At 41.9% G+C, this 21,883-nt stretch overlaps 1 protein-coding gene across 3 annotated transcripts in view; it reads left to right on the top strand.

The window, feature by feature from the left end:
* The window catches only part of PIK3R4 (phosphoinositide-3-kinase regulatory subunit 4), a 39,039-nt gene that overhangs the window by 1,272 nt on the left and 15,884 nt on the right, over nucleotides 1-21,883 (top strand). For 2 of the 3 annotated variants that reach the window (XM_073333248.1, XM_073333247.1), the window contains exons 2-12: nucleotides 382-1,163; nucleotides 3,179-3,312; nucleotides 3,449-4,031; nucleotides 7,959-8,093; nucleotides 11,708-11,929; nucleotides 13,023-13,196; nucleotides 14,360-14,505; nucleotides 16,109-16,312; nucleotides 17,256-17,457; nucleotides 19,513-19,706; nucleotides 20,890-21,100. In XM_073333248.1, coding sequence (XP_073189349.1) covers nucleotides 425-1,163; nucleotides 3,179-3,312; nucleotides 3,449-4,031; nucleotides 7,959-8,093; nucleotides 11,708-11,929; nucleotides 13,023-13,196; nucleotides 14,360-14,505; nucleotides 16,109-16,312; nucleotides 17,256-17,457; nucleotides 19,513-19,706; nucleotides 20,890-21,100 — 2,944 coding nt within the window. In that variant the 5' untranslated portion in view covers nucleotides 382-424. The remainder of the gene's footprint in view (nucleotides 1-381; nucleotides 1,164-3,178; nucleotides 3,313-3,448; nucleotides 4,032-7,958; nucleotides 8,094-11,707; nucleotides 11,930-13,022; nucleotides 13,197-14,359; nucleotides 14,506-16,108; nucleotides 16,313-17,255; nucleotides 17,458-19,512; nucleotides 19,707-20,889; nucleotides 21,101-21,883) is intronic. The other variant, XM_073333250.1, reaches the window with a different exon arrangement.

Here is a 21,883-nt window from a genome sequence, read left to right on the forward strand (position 1 = left end):
GGTCCTGCATAGCTGTCAACCAAACTGTGGTTTCATTGCACAAGGAAAGGCCAAATTCTGAGCTCATCGATGGGAGCAATGAGGTTGGAGCTGTTGTATTAAGTGTTTCTCAGAAATCATGAGAAACTCATAAAGAAAACATATTTTTAAACAAGTACAGTACTGCAGGAGTATGAACTATTAATAAAAAAGCAAGGAACAGCTTTCAGTCCTAGGAGTTATTAAGTAGTTGCCACATTCCACTCCAGAGCAGAAATGGCTGCATTTGTGTGTCATTTGAAATGATTTCTGCATGTCTCTATCTTTTTGTATATAATATTTGGATACTTTGAGATGAAGGACACTATAAAAATATGAGATAGTATTTTAATTGTTTTCTAGGTGCAGTTGTGAAGTGCTGACTTCTACAACAAGAGGTGCCATCATGGGGAATCAGCTGGCCGGCATAGCCCCATCTCAGATCCTGTCTGTTGACAGCTATTTCTCAGACATCCATGACTTTGAATATGACAAAAGTCTGGGGAGTACTCGATTTTTTAAAGTTGCTCGGGCCAAGCACAGGGAAGGCCTGGTGGTTGTGAAGGTGTTTGCAATTCAGGATCCAACTTTACCACTAACTAGCTACAAACAAGAGCTAGAGGAGTTAAAAATAAGGCTACACTCTGCCCAGAACTGTCTTCCCTTTCAGAAGGCCACTTTGTCTGAAAAAGCAGCTATGCTCTTCCGACAGTATGTGCGGGACAACCTTTATGATCGAATTAGTACTAGGCCATTCCTAAATAACATTGAAAAGAGGTGGATAGCCTTCCAGATCTTGACTGCTGTGGACCAAGCACACAAGTCTGGAGTCCGTCATGGGGACATCAAAACTGAAAACATTATGGTGACTAGCTGGAACTGGGTGCTTCTAACTGACTTTGCCAGTTTTAAACCAACTTATCTTCCTGAGGACAATCCTGCTGACTTCAATTATTTCTTTGACACATCGCGTAGAAGGACTTGTTATATTGCCCCTGAGCGCTTTGTTGATGGCAGTATGTTTTCTACAGAGTTGGAGAATATGAAAGATCCTTCAATGCCACTGGTAGACTTGGCAAACAGTAATCAGCGAACCAGAGGAGAATTGAAACGTGCAATGGATATCTTTTCTGCAGGTATTTGGGGTGATTATCTGAGAACTATACATGATTTATAGTTTTGCATCAACTGGGTAGAGATTTTTTTTATAATAAGAAGCTTAAAGAACTTAGGGAGATTTGGGGGGAAATAAACCCCCCCACCCCAACTTCTTAGTGTTGACCCCAGAGCCTTCTATTCACAGGATAAGTACTGTACAAAATCTATATATTTTTGTGTGATATAAAACCTTACAAAGGCACTCTGATACCATGGTGATGTATCTGTGGAACTGCAAACTGCCATGCTAATGTGCTTCAACTATGGTCTAGAGAAGCCACCTGGAAAGGTTTGGTCTCTGTTCATTTTTCTTTTTTTGCGTAACTAGGGATCTGAATTTAAAATCTGTGGCCCTAATCCTGCAGTGTGATCCACATGGGCAGACATCTGCCAAGCCTTATTGACTCTAGTGTAGGGGCGAGCAAACTTTTTGGCCTAAGGGCCACATCGGGTTTCTGAAATTGTATGGAGGGCCAGTTGGGGCGGCTGTGCCTCCCCAAACAGCCAGGTGTGGCCCGGCCCCTGCCCCCCATCCAACCCCCGCTCCCTCCCTGCTTCTTGCTCCCTGATGGCCCCCCTGGGATCCCTGCCCCATCCATCCTTCCCGTCCCCTGACTGCCCCCCCCCCCGCTGCCCCATCCAAACCCTCCTCACATTCCTGACTGCCCCCACATTCTCCACCCTCTGACTGCCCCGGCTCCTATCCATACCCCCAGCTGCCGACCACCACCCCGAACTCCCCTGTCCTCTATCCAACCCCCCGTGCCACCTTACCATGCTGCCTGGAGTACCGGTGGCTGGCGGCGCGGGTGTCGCACCGCCCAGAGCACCAGGACAGGCAGCTGTGCCGCCCGGCTGGAGCCAGCCACACCACTGCACAGCACAGAGCACCGGGTCAAGCCGTAGCTCTGCAGCTGCGCTGCCCAGCAAGAGCTTGCAGCCCTGCTGCCCAGAGCATTGCGCCAGCTGCGCAGTGGGGGAGAGGGAACAGCAGGGGAGGGGCCGGGGGGCTAGCCTTCCGGGCCAGGAGCTCAGGGGCCAGGCAGGAGAGTCCCATGGGCCGGATGTGGCCCATGGGCTGTAATTTGCCCACCTCTGCTCTAGTGGGATTCTGCCCAAGTGGATCAGATTTCAGGATTGGTATTCAAGTCTTGGAAAAGGATACTTTTGTAGTTCTGTGTACTCAACGTGACCTAATAATTGTGTTTATTTGGCAATTCTGGGTGGTTTCTGCCCCAATCTTAATGTTACTGCTCAAAATATCTAAAACAAGTAAAGCTGTAGGTCTACCTTGCAATTAGGCACCAGTGTCTGGCCTGTGCCAGCTGATTTGGGCTCGCAGGGTTCAGGCTGCGGGATTATTTAACACTGGTGTAGGCATTCCAGCTCTGGCTGCAGCTCGAGCTGGGAGAGCCACCTGTCTCACAGGATCTTAGAGCCTGGCCCCAGCCTGAGCCTGGACGTCTACACCACAATCAAACAGCCCGAGCCTGGTGAGCCCAAGTCTGCTGGCACAGGCCAGCCACTGGTGTCTAATTGCAGTGTAGACATACCCGTAGTTGACAAACACCATCACTGAGCATCATCACAGAAGCAAAGGTCCTTCAGTCACTTCCTGAGGAGGGCTGGTTACTCTGTGCTTTCTTGGTTGGTTGGTTAGTTAGTTACTCTGCCACATGACAGTGATGTGGTTTCCTTTTCTGGTTTTGCTTCAAGCACCTGCCAGCTGAAAAATGCAAGTGCCTTATGTTGCCTAATGCTACCACCCTGTGGCTGTTGAAATATACTTCTAAGACTTAGAATGTAGGGATCAAGTTTGAAAGCAATTTTGGGGTTTTTCTTGATACAGAGAAATTAAACTTAAAATAGCTCTTTGGACACAACCTTTTTTAGATTTTTGTATTCAGTTGAATTGTGTAAAACTTATTTTTGTTTTTGCATTGACAGCAAAGGAGCAGTACCTATTTTGTAATGCTCAGACACCATATTTGATATTTTCCAGGCTGTGTAATAGCAGAGCTCTTCACAGAAGGTGTACCACTGTTTGACTTATCTCAGCTTTTGGCCTATAGAAATGGTCTTTTCTCCCCTGACCAAGTCCTGAACAAAATTGAAGATCGCAGTATCAGAGAACTGGTAAATAACACTGCATTCTGTAGAGCCATCTTATTTATTCTGCTTTTGCTTTTGACTGCTTTGGGGATAACTTGTCATTCATTTCTAAACCTTATAATCTTTTCTCCCACTCCCCTCCACCCCTGCCTCCCTGCAGGTCACTCAGATGATCCACTGTGAGCCAGATAAACGTTTAGGAGCAGACGATTACTTAAAACAACAACGTAACAATGCATTTCCTGAAATATTTTACACCTTTCTCCAGCCTTACATGGCACAGTTTGCCAAGGAAACATTCCTATCAGCAGATGAGCGTATACTTGTCATACGTAAAGATCTGGACAACATTATTCACAATCTCTGTGGACATGACCGAACAGAGAAAGCAGAGGGAGAGACAAAAGAGAATGGGCTAGTTGTTCTAGTGTCTGTGATAACGTCCTGTTTACAGACTCTCAAATACTGTGATTCCAAACTGGCTGCTTTGGAACTGATTCTGCATTTAGCACCAAGATTAAGTGTGGAGATTCTGCTGGATCGTATTATGCCTTATCTATTACATTTCAGCAATGACTCTGTGCCCAGGGTGAGGGCAGAAGCTGTGAGGACGCTGACTAAAGTTCTTGCTCTTGTCAAGGAGGTGCCACGCAATGATATCAATATTTACCCAGAATATATTTTGCCAGGCATAGCACATTTAGCCCAAGATGAAGCCACTATTGTCAGACTGGCATATGCTGGTAAGAGGGAAACACCTTCAGTTTTTCTTGATCCTCACTCATATATTTTCCATTGTCTTGAAAGCTTTAGGCCACATGCTGTCATGTGAAATGCTCAGGGAGATTAGAGAGGCTATAAATTTAAAAAACTCAGTTGAAATCCTCCATTATTATTAACTCCATATTGACTGGGTACATGTCACCTCAGGACGGGATGCAGAGAGAAAGTTTCTTGACACCTTAAATGACTGCTTAATGGAGCAGCTAGTCCTGGAACCCACAAGAGGAGAGGCAATTCTTGATTTAGTCCTAAGTGGAGCACAGGATCTGGTCCAAGACTTGACTATATCTGAACTGCTTGGTAATAGTGACCATAATATAATTAAATTTAACATCCCTGTGGCGGGGAAAACACCACAGCAGCCTAACGCGGTAGCATTTAATTTCAGAAAGGGGAGCTACACAAAAATGAGTACACAAAAAAGTACAGTGCCAAAATTGAAATCCCTGCAAGCTGCATGGAAACTTTTAAAAGATACCATAATAGAGGCTCAACTTTAAATGTATACCCCCAAATTAAAAAACATAGTAAGAGAACCAAAAAAGTGCCACTGTGGCTAACCAACAAAGTAAAAAAAGCAGTGAGAGGCAAAAAGGCATCCTTTAAAAAGTAAGTTAAATCCTAGTGAGGAAAATAGAAAGGAGTATAAACTCTGGCTAGTGAAGTGTAAAAATATAATTAGGAAGGCCAAAAAAGAATTTGAAGAACAACTAGCCAAAGACTCAAAAAATAATAGCAAAAAATTCTTTAAGTGTATCAGAAGCAGGAAGCCTGCTAAACAACCAGTGGGGCCACTGGATGATGGCGATACTAAAGCAGTATTCAAGGATGAGAAGGCCATTATGGAGAAACTAAATGAATTCTTTGCTTCAGTCTTCATGGCTGATGTGAGGGAGATTCTCAAACCTGAGCTGTTCTTTTTAGGTGACAAATCTGAGGAACTGGCCCACATTCATTAGAGGAGGTTTTGGAACAAATTGATAAATTAAACAGTAATAAGTCACCAGGACCAGATGGTATTCACCCAAGAGTTCTGCAATTTCACATTTGAGTTCCTTCAGAACTACTAACTGTGGTTTGTAACCTATCATTTAAATCAGCTTCTGTATCAAATGCCTGGAGGATAGCTATTGTGATGCCAATTTTTAAAAAGGGCTCCAGAGGTGAGCCTGGTAATTACAAGCCAGTAAGCCTGACTTCAGTACCAGGCAAGCTGTTTGAAACTCTAGTAAAGAACAGAATTGTCAGACACATAGATGAACATAATTTATTGGGGAAGAGTCACCATAGTTTTCTTAAAGGGAAATCATGCCTTACCAAACTACTAAAATTCTTTGAGGGGGATCAACAAACATGGACAAGGGGGATCCAGTGGATATAGTATACTTAGATTTTGAGAGAGCCTTTGACAAGGTCCTTCACCAAAGGCTCTTAAGCAATAAGCTGTCAAGGGATAAAAGGGAAGGTCCTCTCATGGATTGATAACTGGTTAAAAGATAGGAAACAAAGGGTAGGAATAAATGGTCAGTTTTCAGAATGGAGAGTGGTAAATAGTGGTGTCCCCCAGGGGTCTGTAATGGGACCAGTACTTTTCAATATATTCATAAATGATCTGGAAAAGGGGGTAAACAGTGAGGTGGCAAAATTTGCAGATGATACAGAACTACTCTAGATAGTTAAGTCCAAAACAGACTGTGAAGAGCTACAAAGGGATCTCAGAAAACTGGGTGACTAGGCAACAAAATGGCTGTTCAGTGTTGATAAATGCAAAGTAATGCACATTGAAAACTAATCCCAACTGTACATATAAAATGATGGGATCTAAATTAGCTGTTACTGCTCAGGCGAGATATCTTGGCATCATTATGGATAGTTCTCTGAAAACATCCACTCAATGTGCAGAGACAGTAAAAAAGCTAATGTTGGGAATTATTAAGAAAGGGGTAGACAATAAGACAGAAAATACCATATTGCATCTATACAAATCCATAGTACGCCCACATCTTGAATACTGCGTGCAGATGTGGTTGCCCCATTTCAAAAAAGATTATGTTGGAATTCGAAAAGCTTCAGAAAAGGGCAACAAAATGATTAGGGGTATAGAACAGCTTCCACGTGAGGAAAGATTAATAAGATTGGGACTTTTCAGCTTGTAAATGAGACAACTAAGGGGGGATATGATAGCAATCTATAAAATAATGACTGGTGTGGAGAAAGTAAATAAGGAAGTGTTATTTACTCCTTCTCTTAACACAAGAACTAGGAGTCACCAAATTAAATTAATAGGCAGCAAGTTTAAAACAAACAAAAGGAAGTATTTCTTCACACAACGCAAAGTCAACCTGTGGAACTGTGCTAGAGGATGTTGTGAAGGCCAAGACTATAACAGGGTTCAAAAAAGAACTAGATACATTCATGGAGGATAGGTCCATCAATGGCTATTAGGATGGGCAGAGATGGTGTCCCTAGCTTCTGTTTGCCAGAAGCTGGGAATGGGTGATGGGATGGATCACTTGATGATTACCAGTTCTGTTAATTTCTTCTGGGGCACCTGGCATTGGCCACTGCCAAAAGACAGGATCCTGGGCAAGATGGATCTTTGGTCTGATCCAGTAGGGCCGTTCTTATGTTTATAAATGAAGCTGCTATTGATTTTAGTGGGAGTTTCATGCTTTTAAGTGTAAAAGTTTGTCAGCAGCATTATCAGTGCTCACTACTGCAGATGAAGTAATGTTTTGGTAGAAACTACTTTTATTTCAGTTGTACATGCAAAACCATATAATGTTTTCTAATAAAGCAGCTTGTAGAATGTTGCATATTGGTAAAGTCAGTATTCCTTTGAAAGAGCTGGACTGAGGCCCTAGGAGCACTACGGCACAGGGCTCCCTGTAGCAGGAGAGGCAAGGCCCCCCCCCCACCCCCAGAGTGGCAACAACGACCTTTGGAAGCACTAGAGGCAGCAACAGGGAGCTCCTCTTTCCCCAGAGAGGCAGGAATGGTAACAGGGGAAGTTCTCAGTAGTTACCCCTACAGTCAGGCTGAATCTGGGTGGGTGAGCAGGGCCTGTTTCACTCTTCCGCTACACCCAGGCTTTGTTGGTCTTGTTTTTAAAGGTGAGTTAACTGATTGTCAATTATCTTGAGTTAACCAACCTGATAGTAAATGCTAGTCTAGACGTTCTACAAAGGTTTGTGTTTTGCCCTGGGGTAACCACAAACATTCATGTTCTGAACAAATTTGTTGTGATGCAAGCTCTTACTATCCTGTTGGTTAATTTGAATTTAATGGCATTTAATTCTATCAGGTTATAAATCATGAGCCTGAGGTTAGGTGACCTGTTGGGCTAGTCCATTAGCTTGTTGCTTCTGTAAAAATAGTTCCGCTTATGTTATCAATGAACCTGGTTTCATTTTAACTTCTCCACTTCTTCTCCAACTTCTCAGATCACCAAAGTACCACACAGTTTGATTCACCTGACAGTTTTACTGGAGCTATAATTGCAGGAATGTGCCAGGTCACCTTGTGTTGACCAGGGGTTCTCAAACTGGGGGTCGGAACCCCTCAGAGGGTCACGAGGTTATTAAATGGGGAGTTGTGAGCTGTCAGCCTCCACCCCAAACCCCACCTTGCCTCCAGCATTTATAATGGTGTTAAATATGTAAAAAAGCTTTTAATTTAAAAGGGGGGTCGCACACAAGAGGCTTGCTATGTGAAAGGGGTCACCAGTAAAAACGTTTGAGAGCACTGGTGTTGACAGAGCATGTACTACTGTATTTGCTCACAGTCTGGTTCTTGTCAGTAGTAATAATTCTTTCCATCTGCAAGCACCAGGTTTACACAGTTTAAAATGAAAAAAAAATTATGGTGGTAAATGTTTATCATTGCAGAAAACATAGCACTGTTAGCAGAAACGGCTCTGAGATTTCTGGAATTAGTACAGCTGAAAAATCTGAACATGGAAAATGAGCCGACCAGTGAAGAAATGGATGAAGTGTCACATCCCAGTGAAAACTATGACACAGGTAATGTAACTTATACATGGGTTGCTTACTTATGGGTCAAAGCCTGATGTGCTGAGTTCTTACATTTCTGTTGATTTCAATTCTGGGTGCTCATTATTAAGGTCAAGATTTTGTCACAGATATTTTTAGTAAAACTCAGACAGGTCACGGGCAAAAAACAAAAATTCACGGAAGCCATGACTTTTAGTAAAAAAATATCAGTGACGAAATGGAGATCTGTGGGGTCCCCACACCGCCACAAGCAGGGCAGTTGTGCAGGGGCTAGGAGCTGCCTGCAGCAGCTGGGGGCTGCAGGATACCCCTGCCTCCTGCAGCTCTGGGGGTCCCCCACAGCCTGTGGGGCTGGGAGCTGTGGGGTGCCCCCGCCTCCCATGTCAGCCAGGAGCTGAGGGGGTTCTCCGGCATCCAGGAGCTGCAGGCAGGGGTGGCAAGTTGTATGGGCCCATGCTCCAGCAATATTCAGGGCACCGGGGCCCACTCAACCAATTTTTGAGGCCGGCTCTCTCCCCCGGCCCCGCGTGCCGCCCCTGCACACCTCCCCCGAGCGTCCGTCCCTGCGCCCTGGGCAGCAGGCGGGTGCCCCCTGCTGGCTCCTGGCATCAACTGCTGCTGCTGGGTCCTAGCGCCCCCCCCAACCACTAGTGCTGGGGCAGGCTGACCCTGCCCTTCCGCCTTGGACCCTTCCCTTTTTCGGCGGGACCCTGCACCAGCTCAGGTGGCCCCCCTGCCCACAGTCACCGCCCCTGCCCCACGCTGGGCAAGAGGCAGCCCCATTCCCCAGTGAGGCTACAGTGAGGGGCAGCAGTAGGAAGACGCACACACGTGATGGCAGCCATGCCGCCGCACCCACCACAGGGGAGGCAAGGAGGCTTCCTGGACCTGAGAGGGGCCCTAGGAGCACGTGGAGTGACAGTGGTGCAAGGTGAGTGTGCTCCCGGGGGGAGAGGGCTGCAGGAGTCCTCCTCTCTGGCCCCAGCCAGCGGCAGCCTGCCTGCACCCCAAACTTCTCATTCCTGGCCCCACCCCACTTCAGAGCATGCAGCCCCAGCCCTGAGCCCCCTCCTGCACCCTGAACCTCTCATCCCTGGCCCCACCCTGCAGCCCAAACCCCTCACCCCACCCCTCTGCCTGAGCCCCTTCCAAACCCCTCATCCCACCCCAGAGCCCTCACATTTTTACATTATTTAAAAATATATATATATCAGCTTACAAGGCAGGTATGGGGGGGAGCAGGACTTGGACTCGTTCTGGGCACCACTAAAAATTATACAGACCTGCCGCCTCCCGAGTTGCAGTGTTCACCCGGGGTGGTGGGGGACCCTGCAGCTCCTGACCACCACAGGCTGAAGTCACGTAGGTCGCTGGAAGTAATGGATTCCGTGACTTCTGCAACCAAATCATAGTCTAAGGCCCGGTGGGTAGTGATCGATCTATCGGGGATCGATTTATCGCATCTAGTGTAATCGCTCTGCTGTCGACTCCTGAACTCCACCAGAGCGAGAGGCGGAAGCGGAGTCGACGGTGGAGCGGTGGCCGTCGATCCCGCACCGCGAGGATGCGAAGTAAGTGATTCTAAATTGATCTAAGATAGGTCGACTTCAGCTATGCTATTCTCGTAGCTGAAGTTGCGTATCTTAGATCGATCCCCCCCCAGTGTAGACCAGGCCTTACTCGTTATCTCTTGGGGCTTGGCCCTGTACTATCAAGTTCCATCTAATAGTTAAGAAATTCTTTGTAAAATTACACTTTTATTTAAACCATGGACTAGAAATATCCAAGCACGTGACTTGGCAATGAATGTTTATCGTGGTTTACCATTTTAGAGCACACTTAGTAGCTTGGGGATAATTGCTCACTTATTTAATGAAACTGGAAATCTCTGATTTTTTTCGATGCTGATTATTTATCTCTATATTCCTAATAGGGATAATCTGTCTAGATTTTTTAAAATACACAACCTCAACTCTGCCATCAGTTTAGGAAATGAAGCTACTAACGAGCAAGTGAATTTTCAATTACTCTGTTGCCACAAAGCATTTTTTGTTCACTGTTGAACCATTATCTCTAAGGGTATGTCCACACAGCAAAGAAAAACCCATGGCTAGCCCATGCCAGCCGACTCGGGCTCGCAGGGCTGTTTCAATTGCTGTGTAGACTTCTGGGCTTGGCCTGGAGCCCAAGCTCTGAGACTCTTCCACCTGTCATAGTCCTAGAGCCTGGGCTTCAGCTTGAGTCTGGAAAAACACAGAGCAATGAAACAGCCCGCAACCCGAGTCCCCGCGAGCCTGAGTCGGCTGGCACAGGCCAGCTGCGGGTTTTTTTTGGTCTGTGTAGACATACTCTAATTGACTCATTTTAATGCTTCTCTGCATCCTGACTTCAGCTATAAGTGCGATGAGTGGGTCACCTCAATGGAAGCTGTCAAGGTTCCTCCCCCACTCTGAACTCTAGGGTACAGATGTGGGGACCTGCATGAAAAACCTCCTAAGCTTATCTTTACCAGCTTAGGTCAAAACTTCCCCAAGGTACAAAATATTCCACCCATTGTCCTTGGATTGGCCGCTACCACCACCAAACTAATACTGGTTACTGGGGAAGAGCTGTTTGGACGTGTCTTTCCCCCCAAAATACTTCCCAAAACCTTGCACACCACTTCCTGAACAAGGTTTGGTAAAAAGCCTCACCAATTTGCCTCGGTGACTACAGACCCAGACCCTTGGATCTTAAGAACAATGAACAATCCTCCCAACACTTGCACCCCCCCTTTCCTGGGAAATGTTGGATAAAAAGCCTCACCGATTTGCATAGGTGACCACAGACCCAAACCCTTGGATCTGAGAACAATGAAAAAGCATTCAGTTTTCTTACAAGAAGATTTTAATAAAAATAGAAGTGTATAGAAATAAAGAAATCCCCCCTGTAAAATCAGGATGGTAGATATCTTACAGGGTAATTAGATTCAAAACATAGAGAACCCCTCTAGGCAAAACCTTAAGTTACAAAAAAGATACACAGACAGAAATAGTTATTCTATTCAGCACAATTCTTTTCTCAGCCATTTAAAGAAATCATAATCTAACACATACCTCGCTAGATTACTTACTAAAAGTTCTAAGACTCCATTCCTGGTCTATCCCCAGCAGAAACCAGCATATAGACAGACACAGACCCTTTGTTTCTCTCCCTCCTCCCAGCTTTTGAAAGTATCTTGTCTCCTCATTGGTCATTTTGGTCAGGTGCCAGCGAGGTTACCTTTAGCTTCTTAACCCTTTACAGATGAGAGGAGCTTTCCCCTGGCCAGGAGGGATTTCAAAGGGGTTTACCCTTCCCTTTATATTTATGACAGAAGCACAGACTAGACTGTTTGGGGTATGTTTTTATTCATATCAGTGATATACGCTTCTATGGCTTCCCTAGTTCTATCAATTCAGAGCCTGAGTATGAATCCATTTGTAAGCATGGCGTCAGAATCCTAGTCATTCTGTTGCATTACTGGCTTACTGAGTCTGCTGTACTTCAGAATTGCATATTATTTTAATTCATTTAATGGTGGCTGACAAATGCATATGTTTTGTTTTATGTTGACTCAATTTTCTATTGTGTCTGTCTTGCAGAGCTTCAGGCTTTGCATGAAATGGTCCAGCAGAAAGTTGTTACTCTGCTGAGTGACCCAGAAAACATTGTGAAACAGACACTAATGGAAAATGGAATAACACGTCTCTGTGTCTTCTTTGGACGTCAAAAAGCCAATGATGTCCTCCTATCTCATATGATCACTTTCCTGAATGATAAGAATGACTGGCATCTTCGGGGAGCTTTCTTTGACAGCATAGTTGGTAGGTACTCGGTTTCTTGGCTGAAACATGCTTAGATGTAATCAATTAATTGAATACACTGCTGCAGGTTCTTAGAAATTTTTACAGTCATAGAAGAGGGCTTCGTTTGTGGAGAGTTTAGTAACTCTGACATAGAGGCAAGCAATTTAATGCTCATGCATGTCTTTTTTTTTTTTTTTTCCCTCCTCCCCTTCTTGGTAGCAGGATGGAGTGAGTTAAATCAAGACCTTTTAAATCTCTTGATTAAAAAAAATTGATTTAGGTGAAGTTGAGGCTCTGTAAAACTAATTTGAAAATTTGTGCAGTTGCAACTTTAGATTCAAATTTATAACGAATTTAACTGTAAATGCTGTTTTTTTTCTTTTTAAAAAGTATTGTATTTGAATTACACAAAACTGTTAGCTCCCTCCCCCAAAGCAAATACAGAACTTTATTTGCATGAATAATTCCATTCACTTCAATTGGATTATTCATGTGCTTAAATTTAAGCATGTGCATAAGTGTTTGCAGCACCAGGGGGCTAAAATTATATTTTTATTAAACTTTTCTGAGTGGCATAAAATCTCTCATTTCAAAACAAAATTGGTTCTTTATTAACAGTTAAGTTATTTAGTCTTTCCATACATTAACAAAGTTATTGCCAACTTTGTTATACACACAGGCTCAATGTTCAAAAATAGTAACTGAAGTTAGGTGTCTAGGTATGTGTTTAAGAGCCTAAATAATTTTAAGGGCACAAGTCTCTTGGGCTTCCAACTGCAAACACTGATGGAGGAGAGTAGCCTGAAGTATGAATCATTTCAGCTTTCTTCATTTGTGGAGGTTCAGTATGGCCCTGATGATGCACCATTGAAGTTATTGTGAGTTTTGCCTTTGCCTTTTGCAAATATAGCATGGGCTATTGGCTTATCAGTTTTGTGTTTGAATCTGTGGTGGTCTCCCCCACCCATTCTCCCCCCTCCTCCAAATGATGTAATCACTTTCAGGAAGATGTGGACTGCTTTTATATATAGTGTTTGTTACCCTGCTGTCTTAGCTTTTTGGGGGTGTTACCTTGCCGATTACAATAACACTTTTTCTTTATGGGTTTTAGGTGTTGCTGCTTACGTTGGCTGGCAAAGCTCATCAATTTTAAAACCTCTACTCCAGCAAGGTCTCAGTGATGCTGAAGAATTTGTCATTTTTAAGGCTCTCAATGCCCTTACCTGTATGTGCCAGTTAGGGCTGTTGCAGAAACCACACATCTATGAATTTGCTTGTGATATAGGTAAGTTAAAAAACTGCTGAAAATATCTTGGTTTTTCTATGGAAAATCTTTATTCTGTAAAGTTTCACTGTTATCTTAGGTTTCAGAGTAGCAGCTGTGTTAGTCTGTATTCTCAAAAAGAAAAGGAGTACTTGTGGCACCTTAGAGACTAACAAATTTATTTGAGCATAAGCTTTCATGAGCTACAGCTCACTTCATCGGATGCAACTGTTACCTTAGTTATCCATTATATGACCCTACTTCAAATTTCTTTAGGTTCTGGTGGGAATTATTTTCCTAACTTTTACTAAGCTGTTGCTAATGCAATAACATGTTGCTTAGAATTGTAAAATAACTATTTTGATATAACAAATAATCTGAAGTGGATATTGGGGCGTAAAATTTCTATTAAAATTCAGATTCACTTGGATTAGGACTTTCTGTTTTTAATCAATACTTCCAGTAGAAGCACTGCCAAAATTAAGGTCAAGGCTCACTTTCTGCTTACATAAATTTACCAGCCTGAAACTTTACCTGTCAGTTTCAGAAATGTGAGATGATTAAATAAGAAATAACATGTGCTGGTTACGGCAAAGAACACTTATGTGAAATATTTAGTAAAAACTGGATTATACAAGAGAATAAACTGCCAAAGAAGGTTATAGAATAATTTGAAATTTATAATGGTTAGATTTGCACAATCATTAGAAATGTTTAAGGCTGTAACTGAAATATTTGGGGAAACTTTAGCGATGACTGTCTGCCCTGCCATTATTCAGGGGACTAGGTTACACGACTCACAGGCTCATACTTCCCAAATGATTGTGATGATGTTCCCCCATCTTATTTTTAAGAGTGCATGCAGAATTTCCCCCAATTTTTTTCATTTATTTCCCCTCAATTATTCTGGAGCTGGCTCCCTTCTCGAGTCTGTCACCAGTGCTCTTCCAGTTGAAATCAGTTAGGTGCCTAAATACCTTTGAGGATTTGGCCCCAAGTGCCTGTTCTGAAGCTCATTGACTTCAGGCCCCATCTGTGAAATCTCTGGTACTTTGGAGGAGCAGAGACTGAACTTGGGGAGGGAAAATGAGGATCCCTTGACTGGCAAATACAGGACAGTCCTGTCTCCTCAATTGGAACAACAGATTTGAAATGATACGTTTTAACATTAATTTTTTTTCCAGCGCCTTTCCTATGTCATCCAAACCTTTGGATACGTTACGGTGCAGTAGGATTTATCACTGTGGTAGCACAACACTTAAATATTGCTGATGTCTACTGCAAGCTAATGCCTTATCTCCATCCTTTTATCACTCAGCCGATAATACAGGTAATCATTCGCATACTGACATGACTACGTACTGTATCTTCATAAATTTAGATCATTTTTGCAATAATGTCTGGTTTAAAAATTTTAAAAGCTTCAATTCAATTTTCAGATTAGGAAACTAATCAGATGCTCAGTTAGGAGCAGTTCAGTTTTTCTGACCTCTTGTAGCAGCTGTTGATAGACTGGCAATGCAGTATACATGAAACTTCTTTTTTTTAAAGGGCAACACCACTTCAAATTTCATCCAAATAATAGAAGTTTTTACAGCAGCTAAAATCGATAGAATAATTTTTGAACAAAGCATTTCCCTGCAGTGTTTGCAACCAAGATACTGTAGCATTGTGCTAGTTCATGGGAACCTGAAAGTGATCATAAACTGGCCGTAAAAACTGCTATGGGTAATTTTTTTGAGACCAATGATTCATGTGCAAAAGTGCAAGCAAGGTCTGTTGTGTGCATATAGCTACGTGCACTTGGGTCTCAGTCCGGTAAGACGCTGAGCATTCCGGCCCTGATCCAGAAAAGCATTAAAGTACATGCTTAACTTTAAGTACAGTAGTAGTCCTGTTGACTTCAGCTAGCTAGTCATCAATGCACTTCTGAGTTCAGTGGGACTACTCACATGCTTAAGTGCTGTGCTAGATCAGGGCCAGTGTAGTCAGCACCTTGCAGGACGAAGCAATTGCAGATCATCCTGTTTGCAATTATTTTCTGCGCAAATGGTGTGCAGTGGCACGCCTTTTTGCACAATACTGTAGGTTTCTTTTTGAATGTGTGCCCCAATTGTCGGAGCAAAGAGAAATCCAAATGTAATCACAACATATATTCTGAAAGTACATTTGATTCTTAACATGCTTTGTTTTAATAAACTATGGTGGTGTTAACACTGTAAAGAAACTCATTGCTAAAATATTATTTTAAGCAATGCCTTTTTAAAGAAGTTTTATATTGTGTACATCTTCAAATGAGAAGTACTCTGATTTATAATCTTTCACTTCCTGTTACAGCATAAAATGATTTCTGTGTATTATAATGTAATAAACATCTACGACTCATAAAGGGTAACTACAAAAATTTATGATCTTAAGTAAGATTTAAATATATAAAAACACTTATTTCTTTTTAAAAGTAGTTTTTCTTAAAACCAGACAGACATTATCGCATCTTGCATCCTGTGATAGATTCTTTTCTGGATTTTGAGGAAAAAGTATTCCAATTTATGTGACCTCGCATTCCCCCCACCCCCAGTGCATCGCCTCTGAGCAGGATTGAGATTTAACTTCTCTTGCTTAGTAGGGGTGTATGTAATGATTAGGAAATACTAGGGTAAAATTTTTACAGTACTAGTTTGAAAGTAAGCCCATCAGGAAGAACTGAAAACATGTTCTTAAAATAAAACAAATCTCTTCCTCTGAAGGATTGTTAGCATTTTCAGGGAATGATGCTTCTCTTTCCTCTAAGTGGCCCAAATATCTGTTATTGGACCTTTAACAGGGTGAACTATTGAAAAGGTGAGATGATAGCCAAAAGCTATTGGACTAGTCCTGTATTTCTACAGATATGATACCTTCCTTGTTGATTGTTCCCTTTTTCTGAATTGCAGATAGATAAAGAAATAGTCCTGTTGAGTGTCCTTAAAGAACCAGTAAGCCGTTCCATATTTGATTATGCTTTAAGATCAAAGGACATCGCAAGCCTTTTCAGACATCTTCATATGCGTCAGAAGAAAAGGAATGGTGCTCTCCCTGATTGTCCTCCCCCTGAGGACCCAGCCATAGCGCAGCTGCTAAAGAAGCTACTTTCCCAAGTAATTATTATTCTTTATTTGTACTGCAGTAGTACATGCCAGTTAGGCGTGAGGCCCTGGTGTGATAAGTTTTGTACAAACACACAGGTAGATACAGTCCCTGTCCCAAGGAGCTCACAATCCAAAGTTCTGATCATACAAAAAACTACTCAAACAGTCCCATTGATTTCAGTACATGAGTTTGCAGAATGAGGGCCTTGAGAAGGTAATGAGGCATTTAAAAAAGGTCTGCCATAGAGAGACAACCAGGCTAGAGTAAGAGGGACCCATGGTGTTTAGAGGCTTGCATGTGTAAAAGGAGGAGGGAAAGCACTTTACAAAGAGGACATAATCACTCCAAGGCCCCAGAGATGTGCTGCTCCACCTGACCAGAGAGAAGACATGGGATAAAGTAGGCTGTCTCTACAGTACTGAATGGAGGAGGAGCATAAAGTCCCTTTTTAAAACCCTTTCCTCCCATCCGCTAAAGCAGCTGAGCTGTGGGATACAGCCCATTCCCTTTCTTGTGTCTCCAGGCAGATAACTGGGGGGAGACTTGCTAATGATGGAGCACTGTAATCCTCCTTATGGAAATGGCTGGCCTTGAGAACCTCCCATCTGCAGAGATGGAAACGGTAGAGAAGAGTCAGCCTATGTCAGTTCTTTCCTAGTGTGCACTGATTTCAAATCCCTGGTGCTAGGCAAACAAGCCAGATATATCAGTTAGTAGTTTCGTCCTTTAGCAGTTTTTTATCCCTTCTCCCTAACTTGTGGTGGTAGTGGGGCACAAAATACTGTCCTTACAATGTAGCAAATTCCCCAAAATGTGTTTGAAATGATAGAAGTCTGTCTTGAGTTCTTGAGCTCACTCCCTTTATTAAGGACCGATAATGTATCCCACTTCTGTATCTACATATCTTGATGAAAGTTCTGTTTAAAATTGTCTCCATATGTTCTGTTGTAGGGTATGACTGAGGAGGAAGAAGACAAACTGTTAGCACTAAAAGACTTTATGTTAAAATCCAATAAAGCCAAGGCCAATATAGTGGACCAGAGCCACCTGCATGACAGCACTCAAAAAGGGGTTATTGACTTGGCAGCTCTGGGAATAACTGGAAGACAAGTTGATCTTGTTAAAACAAAGCAGGAGCCTGATGACAAACGTGGTTGGTATATCTCACGTTTTCTCTCTCTTTGTTTTATTTTCAGGAGGGTCGTACAGTTGATTCTTGAACATATTCAGTAAACATTCTGAGTATTTCAGCTTTAACAGTTTTTGGCAATAACACTGGATCGTAGTGATAGAAGTAATAAAGAAAGCACAACTTCACTAAACAAGAGTGTCACTTGAAATATCAGAAACTGGGGAACTGGCAGGCTCCACTGAATTAGTAATAGGCTGTGGAGTCTTTCACTTCTAACGAACTGGACTTAACTCTGTAGAACTCTGTTTGGGGCAGCAATGAGCAAAGATCGTGTGAAGTGAGATGGACTATAAGTAGTGTTTGTATTAAAAATAAATGGTGAGGTTTTCAGTGTCTCAGATGACCTTGTTTTCACCACTTTTCTTCCCCCTGCTCCCCCTTAGTGGGACGACCAGTTTTTTTCACCAATCTTGGCCACTTGTCTGAGGTATTTTAAAGGGTGGAACTCTGGGGCAAGGAGTTGTTTCTAGGAGTGTTTTTTGGTATGTCTCATCAATCACTCTCTGCATCAACACTGTTCATCTCCCTCATCCAAACACCTACCCCAATACCTTGCTGCCTTCAATTGCTTCCATTTCTTTCCCATTCTTCTGACTCTATCATGCCCCCATCTGTGGGCAACTCCTCCCTGATGCTGCAGGCTTTCCGCCACTCCTCTTACTTGTGTCTGTTTTTCACCTGGAACTCTGCTTGCTACAAATCCCCCAAGCTCACTGCTCCAACTTGCTCTGCAGCAAACACTTCAGCTCCCCTCTCTCTCACACATGCCTGCATTTTTATTGCACCTTGGGAATCTCAAGATGTCTGACTTTCACATTTAAAAGCACAATGCCTGTCAACTCCCTGTGGTATATTATAAAATATGTATAATATACTCATAAATTTGGGTGGAGGGGAGCATAAGCACAAATTTTGGATACTGGGAAGTCAGTCGTAGAGAGGGTTTACAAGTTAATATGCAGAGTGAATGCTTTTAATAAATTCTCTCCCTTAAACTGATTAATATTAGGCATCTTGCCTTTAGTCTTTATGCATTGGTTTAATTTGCCCCATGTTTCTACTTTTTTTAGTTTTAAGTGACCCAAAAAGGAATTTTCAAAGTAAATTTCTTAATTACAATAGGCATTCTTGAGCCATCAGAAGGTGGTTGCTACCTTGCTGGAAAAGTGATAGTATTTGATGCCAGCAGTAATCTGCCTAGTGTCATATGATAAACTAGTCCAGTGGCTCTCAACCTTTCCAGACTACTGAACCCCTTTCAGGAGTCTGATCTGTCTTGCATACTCCCTCACTTAAAAATTACAGTACTTGCTTACAAAATCAGACATGAGATTACAAAAGTATCACAGCACACTATTATTGAAAAATTGCTTATTTTCTCATTTTTACCATATAATTATAAATAATGTATTTACATTTCAGTTTAGAGTATATAGAGCAGTATAAACAAGTCATTGTATGAAATTTTAGTTTGTACTGACTTCGCTGGTGCTTTTTACGTAGCTTCTTGTAAAACTAGATGATGTACTCCCTGGAAGACTCCTGTGTACCCCCAGGCGTACACGTACCTCAGGTTAAGAATCACTGAACTAGTCTCTCTCCTCTGCCAATACTGGATTAACTTTCATAGGAAGAACATCATTATTTATGGCTTGATCCTACATCCCTTCTACGTTAAAAAAAATTCCCTGTGATTTGTATGAGTTATCTGAATGGGGCAGCTTTAGGATTAAGAATATGTAAATAGAATATTATGTTTATTTAATAAAGCTCTTCTAATGCTAAGTTGGAATTTTCCAATTAGTAGGCGTGTAAAACTGTTTTTCTTCTAACATCCCTATCAGCTGATTTAAATAACCCGGTAATGCATTTTTTCTTTGATAAATGTAATACATGCAGATTTATTATGGCATTTATTGGGTTACACTTAGTGCTAATGTCATGACCAATTTGAATGATTGTTGTAATGAATTAAATCTTATGTTAATCCTTTCTCTTTTGATCTGTTCCTTATAGCTAGAAAAAATGTAAAACAAGAAGCAAATGTAAATGAAGAATGGAAAAGTATGTTTGGGTCTTTGGAACCTTCTAACATCTCCCAGCCAATACCTAAAGGGCAAAGTACTGATCAAGAAGCAGCTCAGACTGGAAAACCTCTTCGTTCCGAGTCCGCTGCTGGCATCTGTGCCAATTTGTCATCCTCTCCACAGGTATTTCTGAAGACCTCACTTTTTTGCATTTTTTTAATCTAATCTGAATATTTAAATAGCAGCAAACACTAATATCTACTCACTGAAACCAGGGTAAAAAGGGATTTTTTTTTTAGCCATTTTATGTAGTGTTTCTTTGTTCTTTTGGCTCTTTTGTTCAACAGAATATTGGGGCTTAAAGTTCAAAAAAATGGGAAAAATAAGGGTTAGTTCTATGAACAGCATGATCCTACAAGTGAATATATATCTTTCTCTAAGGGATGTGCTGGGGGAAGACTAACCAATGCATTAAGTAAATTATGCTGGCAATAAAGCTCTTGGAAGCTCTTTGAGAATTCAAGAATTTAGGCCCTGTAATCTCCCTTTGGGTGAACCCGTTTTTGTCTGTGACTTCAGTGGAACGCAGCAGTTACCATACCAGATCGTAGCAGTGGTCTGTCTACAGTACAGAATACTGTATCCAGTAGTGGTCAGTACCAGATGCAGAGGAAGGTGCAAGAAATCCTGCTGTAAACATGGATGGAATAACTTGTTCATAGGGAAAATTTTTCCCATCCCTCATTAGATTGATTTGTATTCTGGAGCTTGTGTTTGTAGAATTTCCAAAATTGGTATGGGTGTTAGGGGCGGCCTGGATGGATCACCTTGCAGGATTAGGGCCTTACTAACTAGCTGTGACATTAATTCTGGAACTCTGATGGGAGTTTGTCAACATTTTTGGTTTTATGTAAACAAATAATTGTTAGCTAATTTGTCACTTTGTTGGCAATACTAACTACAGGTATATTTGCAGTAACTGCTCCTACAACAGTTGCTTGAAGAAATATTAGTAAATATTTTCTTCACGAAAATGTGTACAGTGAATAGACAATTGTGTACTGTGTTTTGAATAGTAATTTGTATTTAAAGTTGTTATGCAATCAGGACATTGACTCCACTCTCTATGGTGGCTTTGGAACCCTTTCATTTAATGTGGTTGCAGTTTGGCTTGTGGTGAATTGTGTGTCTGCGTTCAGGTTGCTCACTTGTACAAGTATTGAATTCTTAATTTTGAATGTGTGTCTTTACTCATCACTAACAAATTAAAGGCTAAATGATTCTTCCATGCTCTCGTCAGTGTGACATGCTAATCACATGACTGATTTAGCTGTGAACATTTTTTTAAATTGTTTATGGCATACAGGCAACTGATGGAACAGTTGTCCAAACCAGGAAACCAACCATACAGGTTTTAAGCAGTACAGCTTCACCTTCCACGTACCAATTACGCATCACTACTTGCAAAACTGAACTTCAGCAGTTAGTCCAACAGAAGCGAGAACAGTGCAATGCAGAAAGAATGGCCAAACAGATGATGGAAAATGCTGAATGGGAGAGCAAACCACCTCCTACAGGTAAAGATCAGGACCAAGGTGTCATTAGACCACAGATAAAATCTCTTGGATCAAATTACATTCATAATAAGGGAAAATTTTGAAATGCTAGGTACACAGGAAATTACCGGGTTAGGAAATGTTGCAGTTTTAAGAAGCTGATCTGGACTGGTTCCTTCTAATATTTCCACTGTCAAAACAGAACCTTTTCCCTAAAGGTCACCTAAAAAGCCTTATTTTTAAAAATTTTAAAAAGGGAAACCATTTTTATATTCCATGTTACAGAACCTGTAGACATGCAAATTATAAATGGTAATTTAAAATCAGTTTCTTCATCTACCTGCCAAGACTTAGTCTTCAGTTGTTCTCTTGTAATCACAGATGACCTTGCTAATACTTCAGGCAGTACAGAGAATGCAGTTGTCCATCAGTGTAGTTGATTTGTCAGTAACTTTTGCTGGGAAAGAGATTGAACTCTGATCAGTAAGCTTTTCAGTTCACCTTTAACATGGAGACAGGGTTAGCCTCACTCAAAATGCTAAGCTATCTGTACCGAGGATGCAGTTAATTTTATTGCGGCATGTGATTTTTATTTTTAAAGGACATCCTATTGCATAAGGAGATTGCCTGACTGATACTGATGCAGCAGATAAAACAGTGATTTTAATTTCTAAATCTACAGTTCAACACCGTCTTGGAATTACTAAAATTTTAGTTTTGTCTCAGGTTAGACCCTGTGCTGTGGTGAGGTTCACAGGACAAAACATGATTTTTTTTCAAAGCATGGTTACAGTGGTAATCTCT

Source organism: Lepidochelys kempii, chromosome 2 (assembly GCF_965140265.1).
Source record: "Lepidochelys kempii isolate rLepKem1 chromosome 2, rLepKem1.hap2, whole genome shotgun sequence".
Classification (NCBI taxonomy): domain Eukaryota; kingdom Metazoa; phylum Chordata; order Testudines; family Cheloniidae; genus Lepidochelys; species Lepidochelys kempii.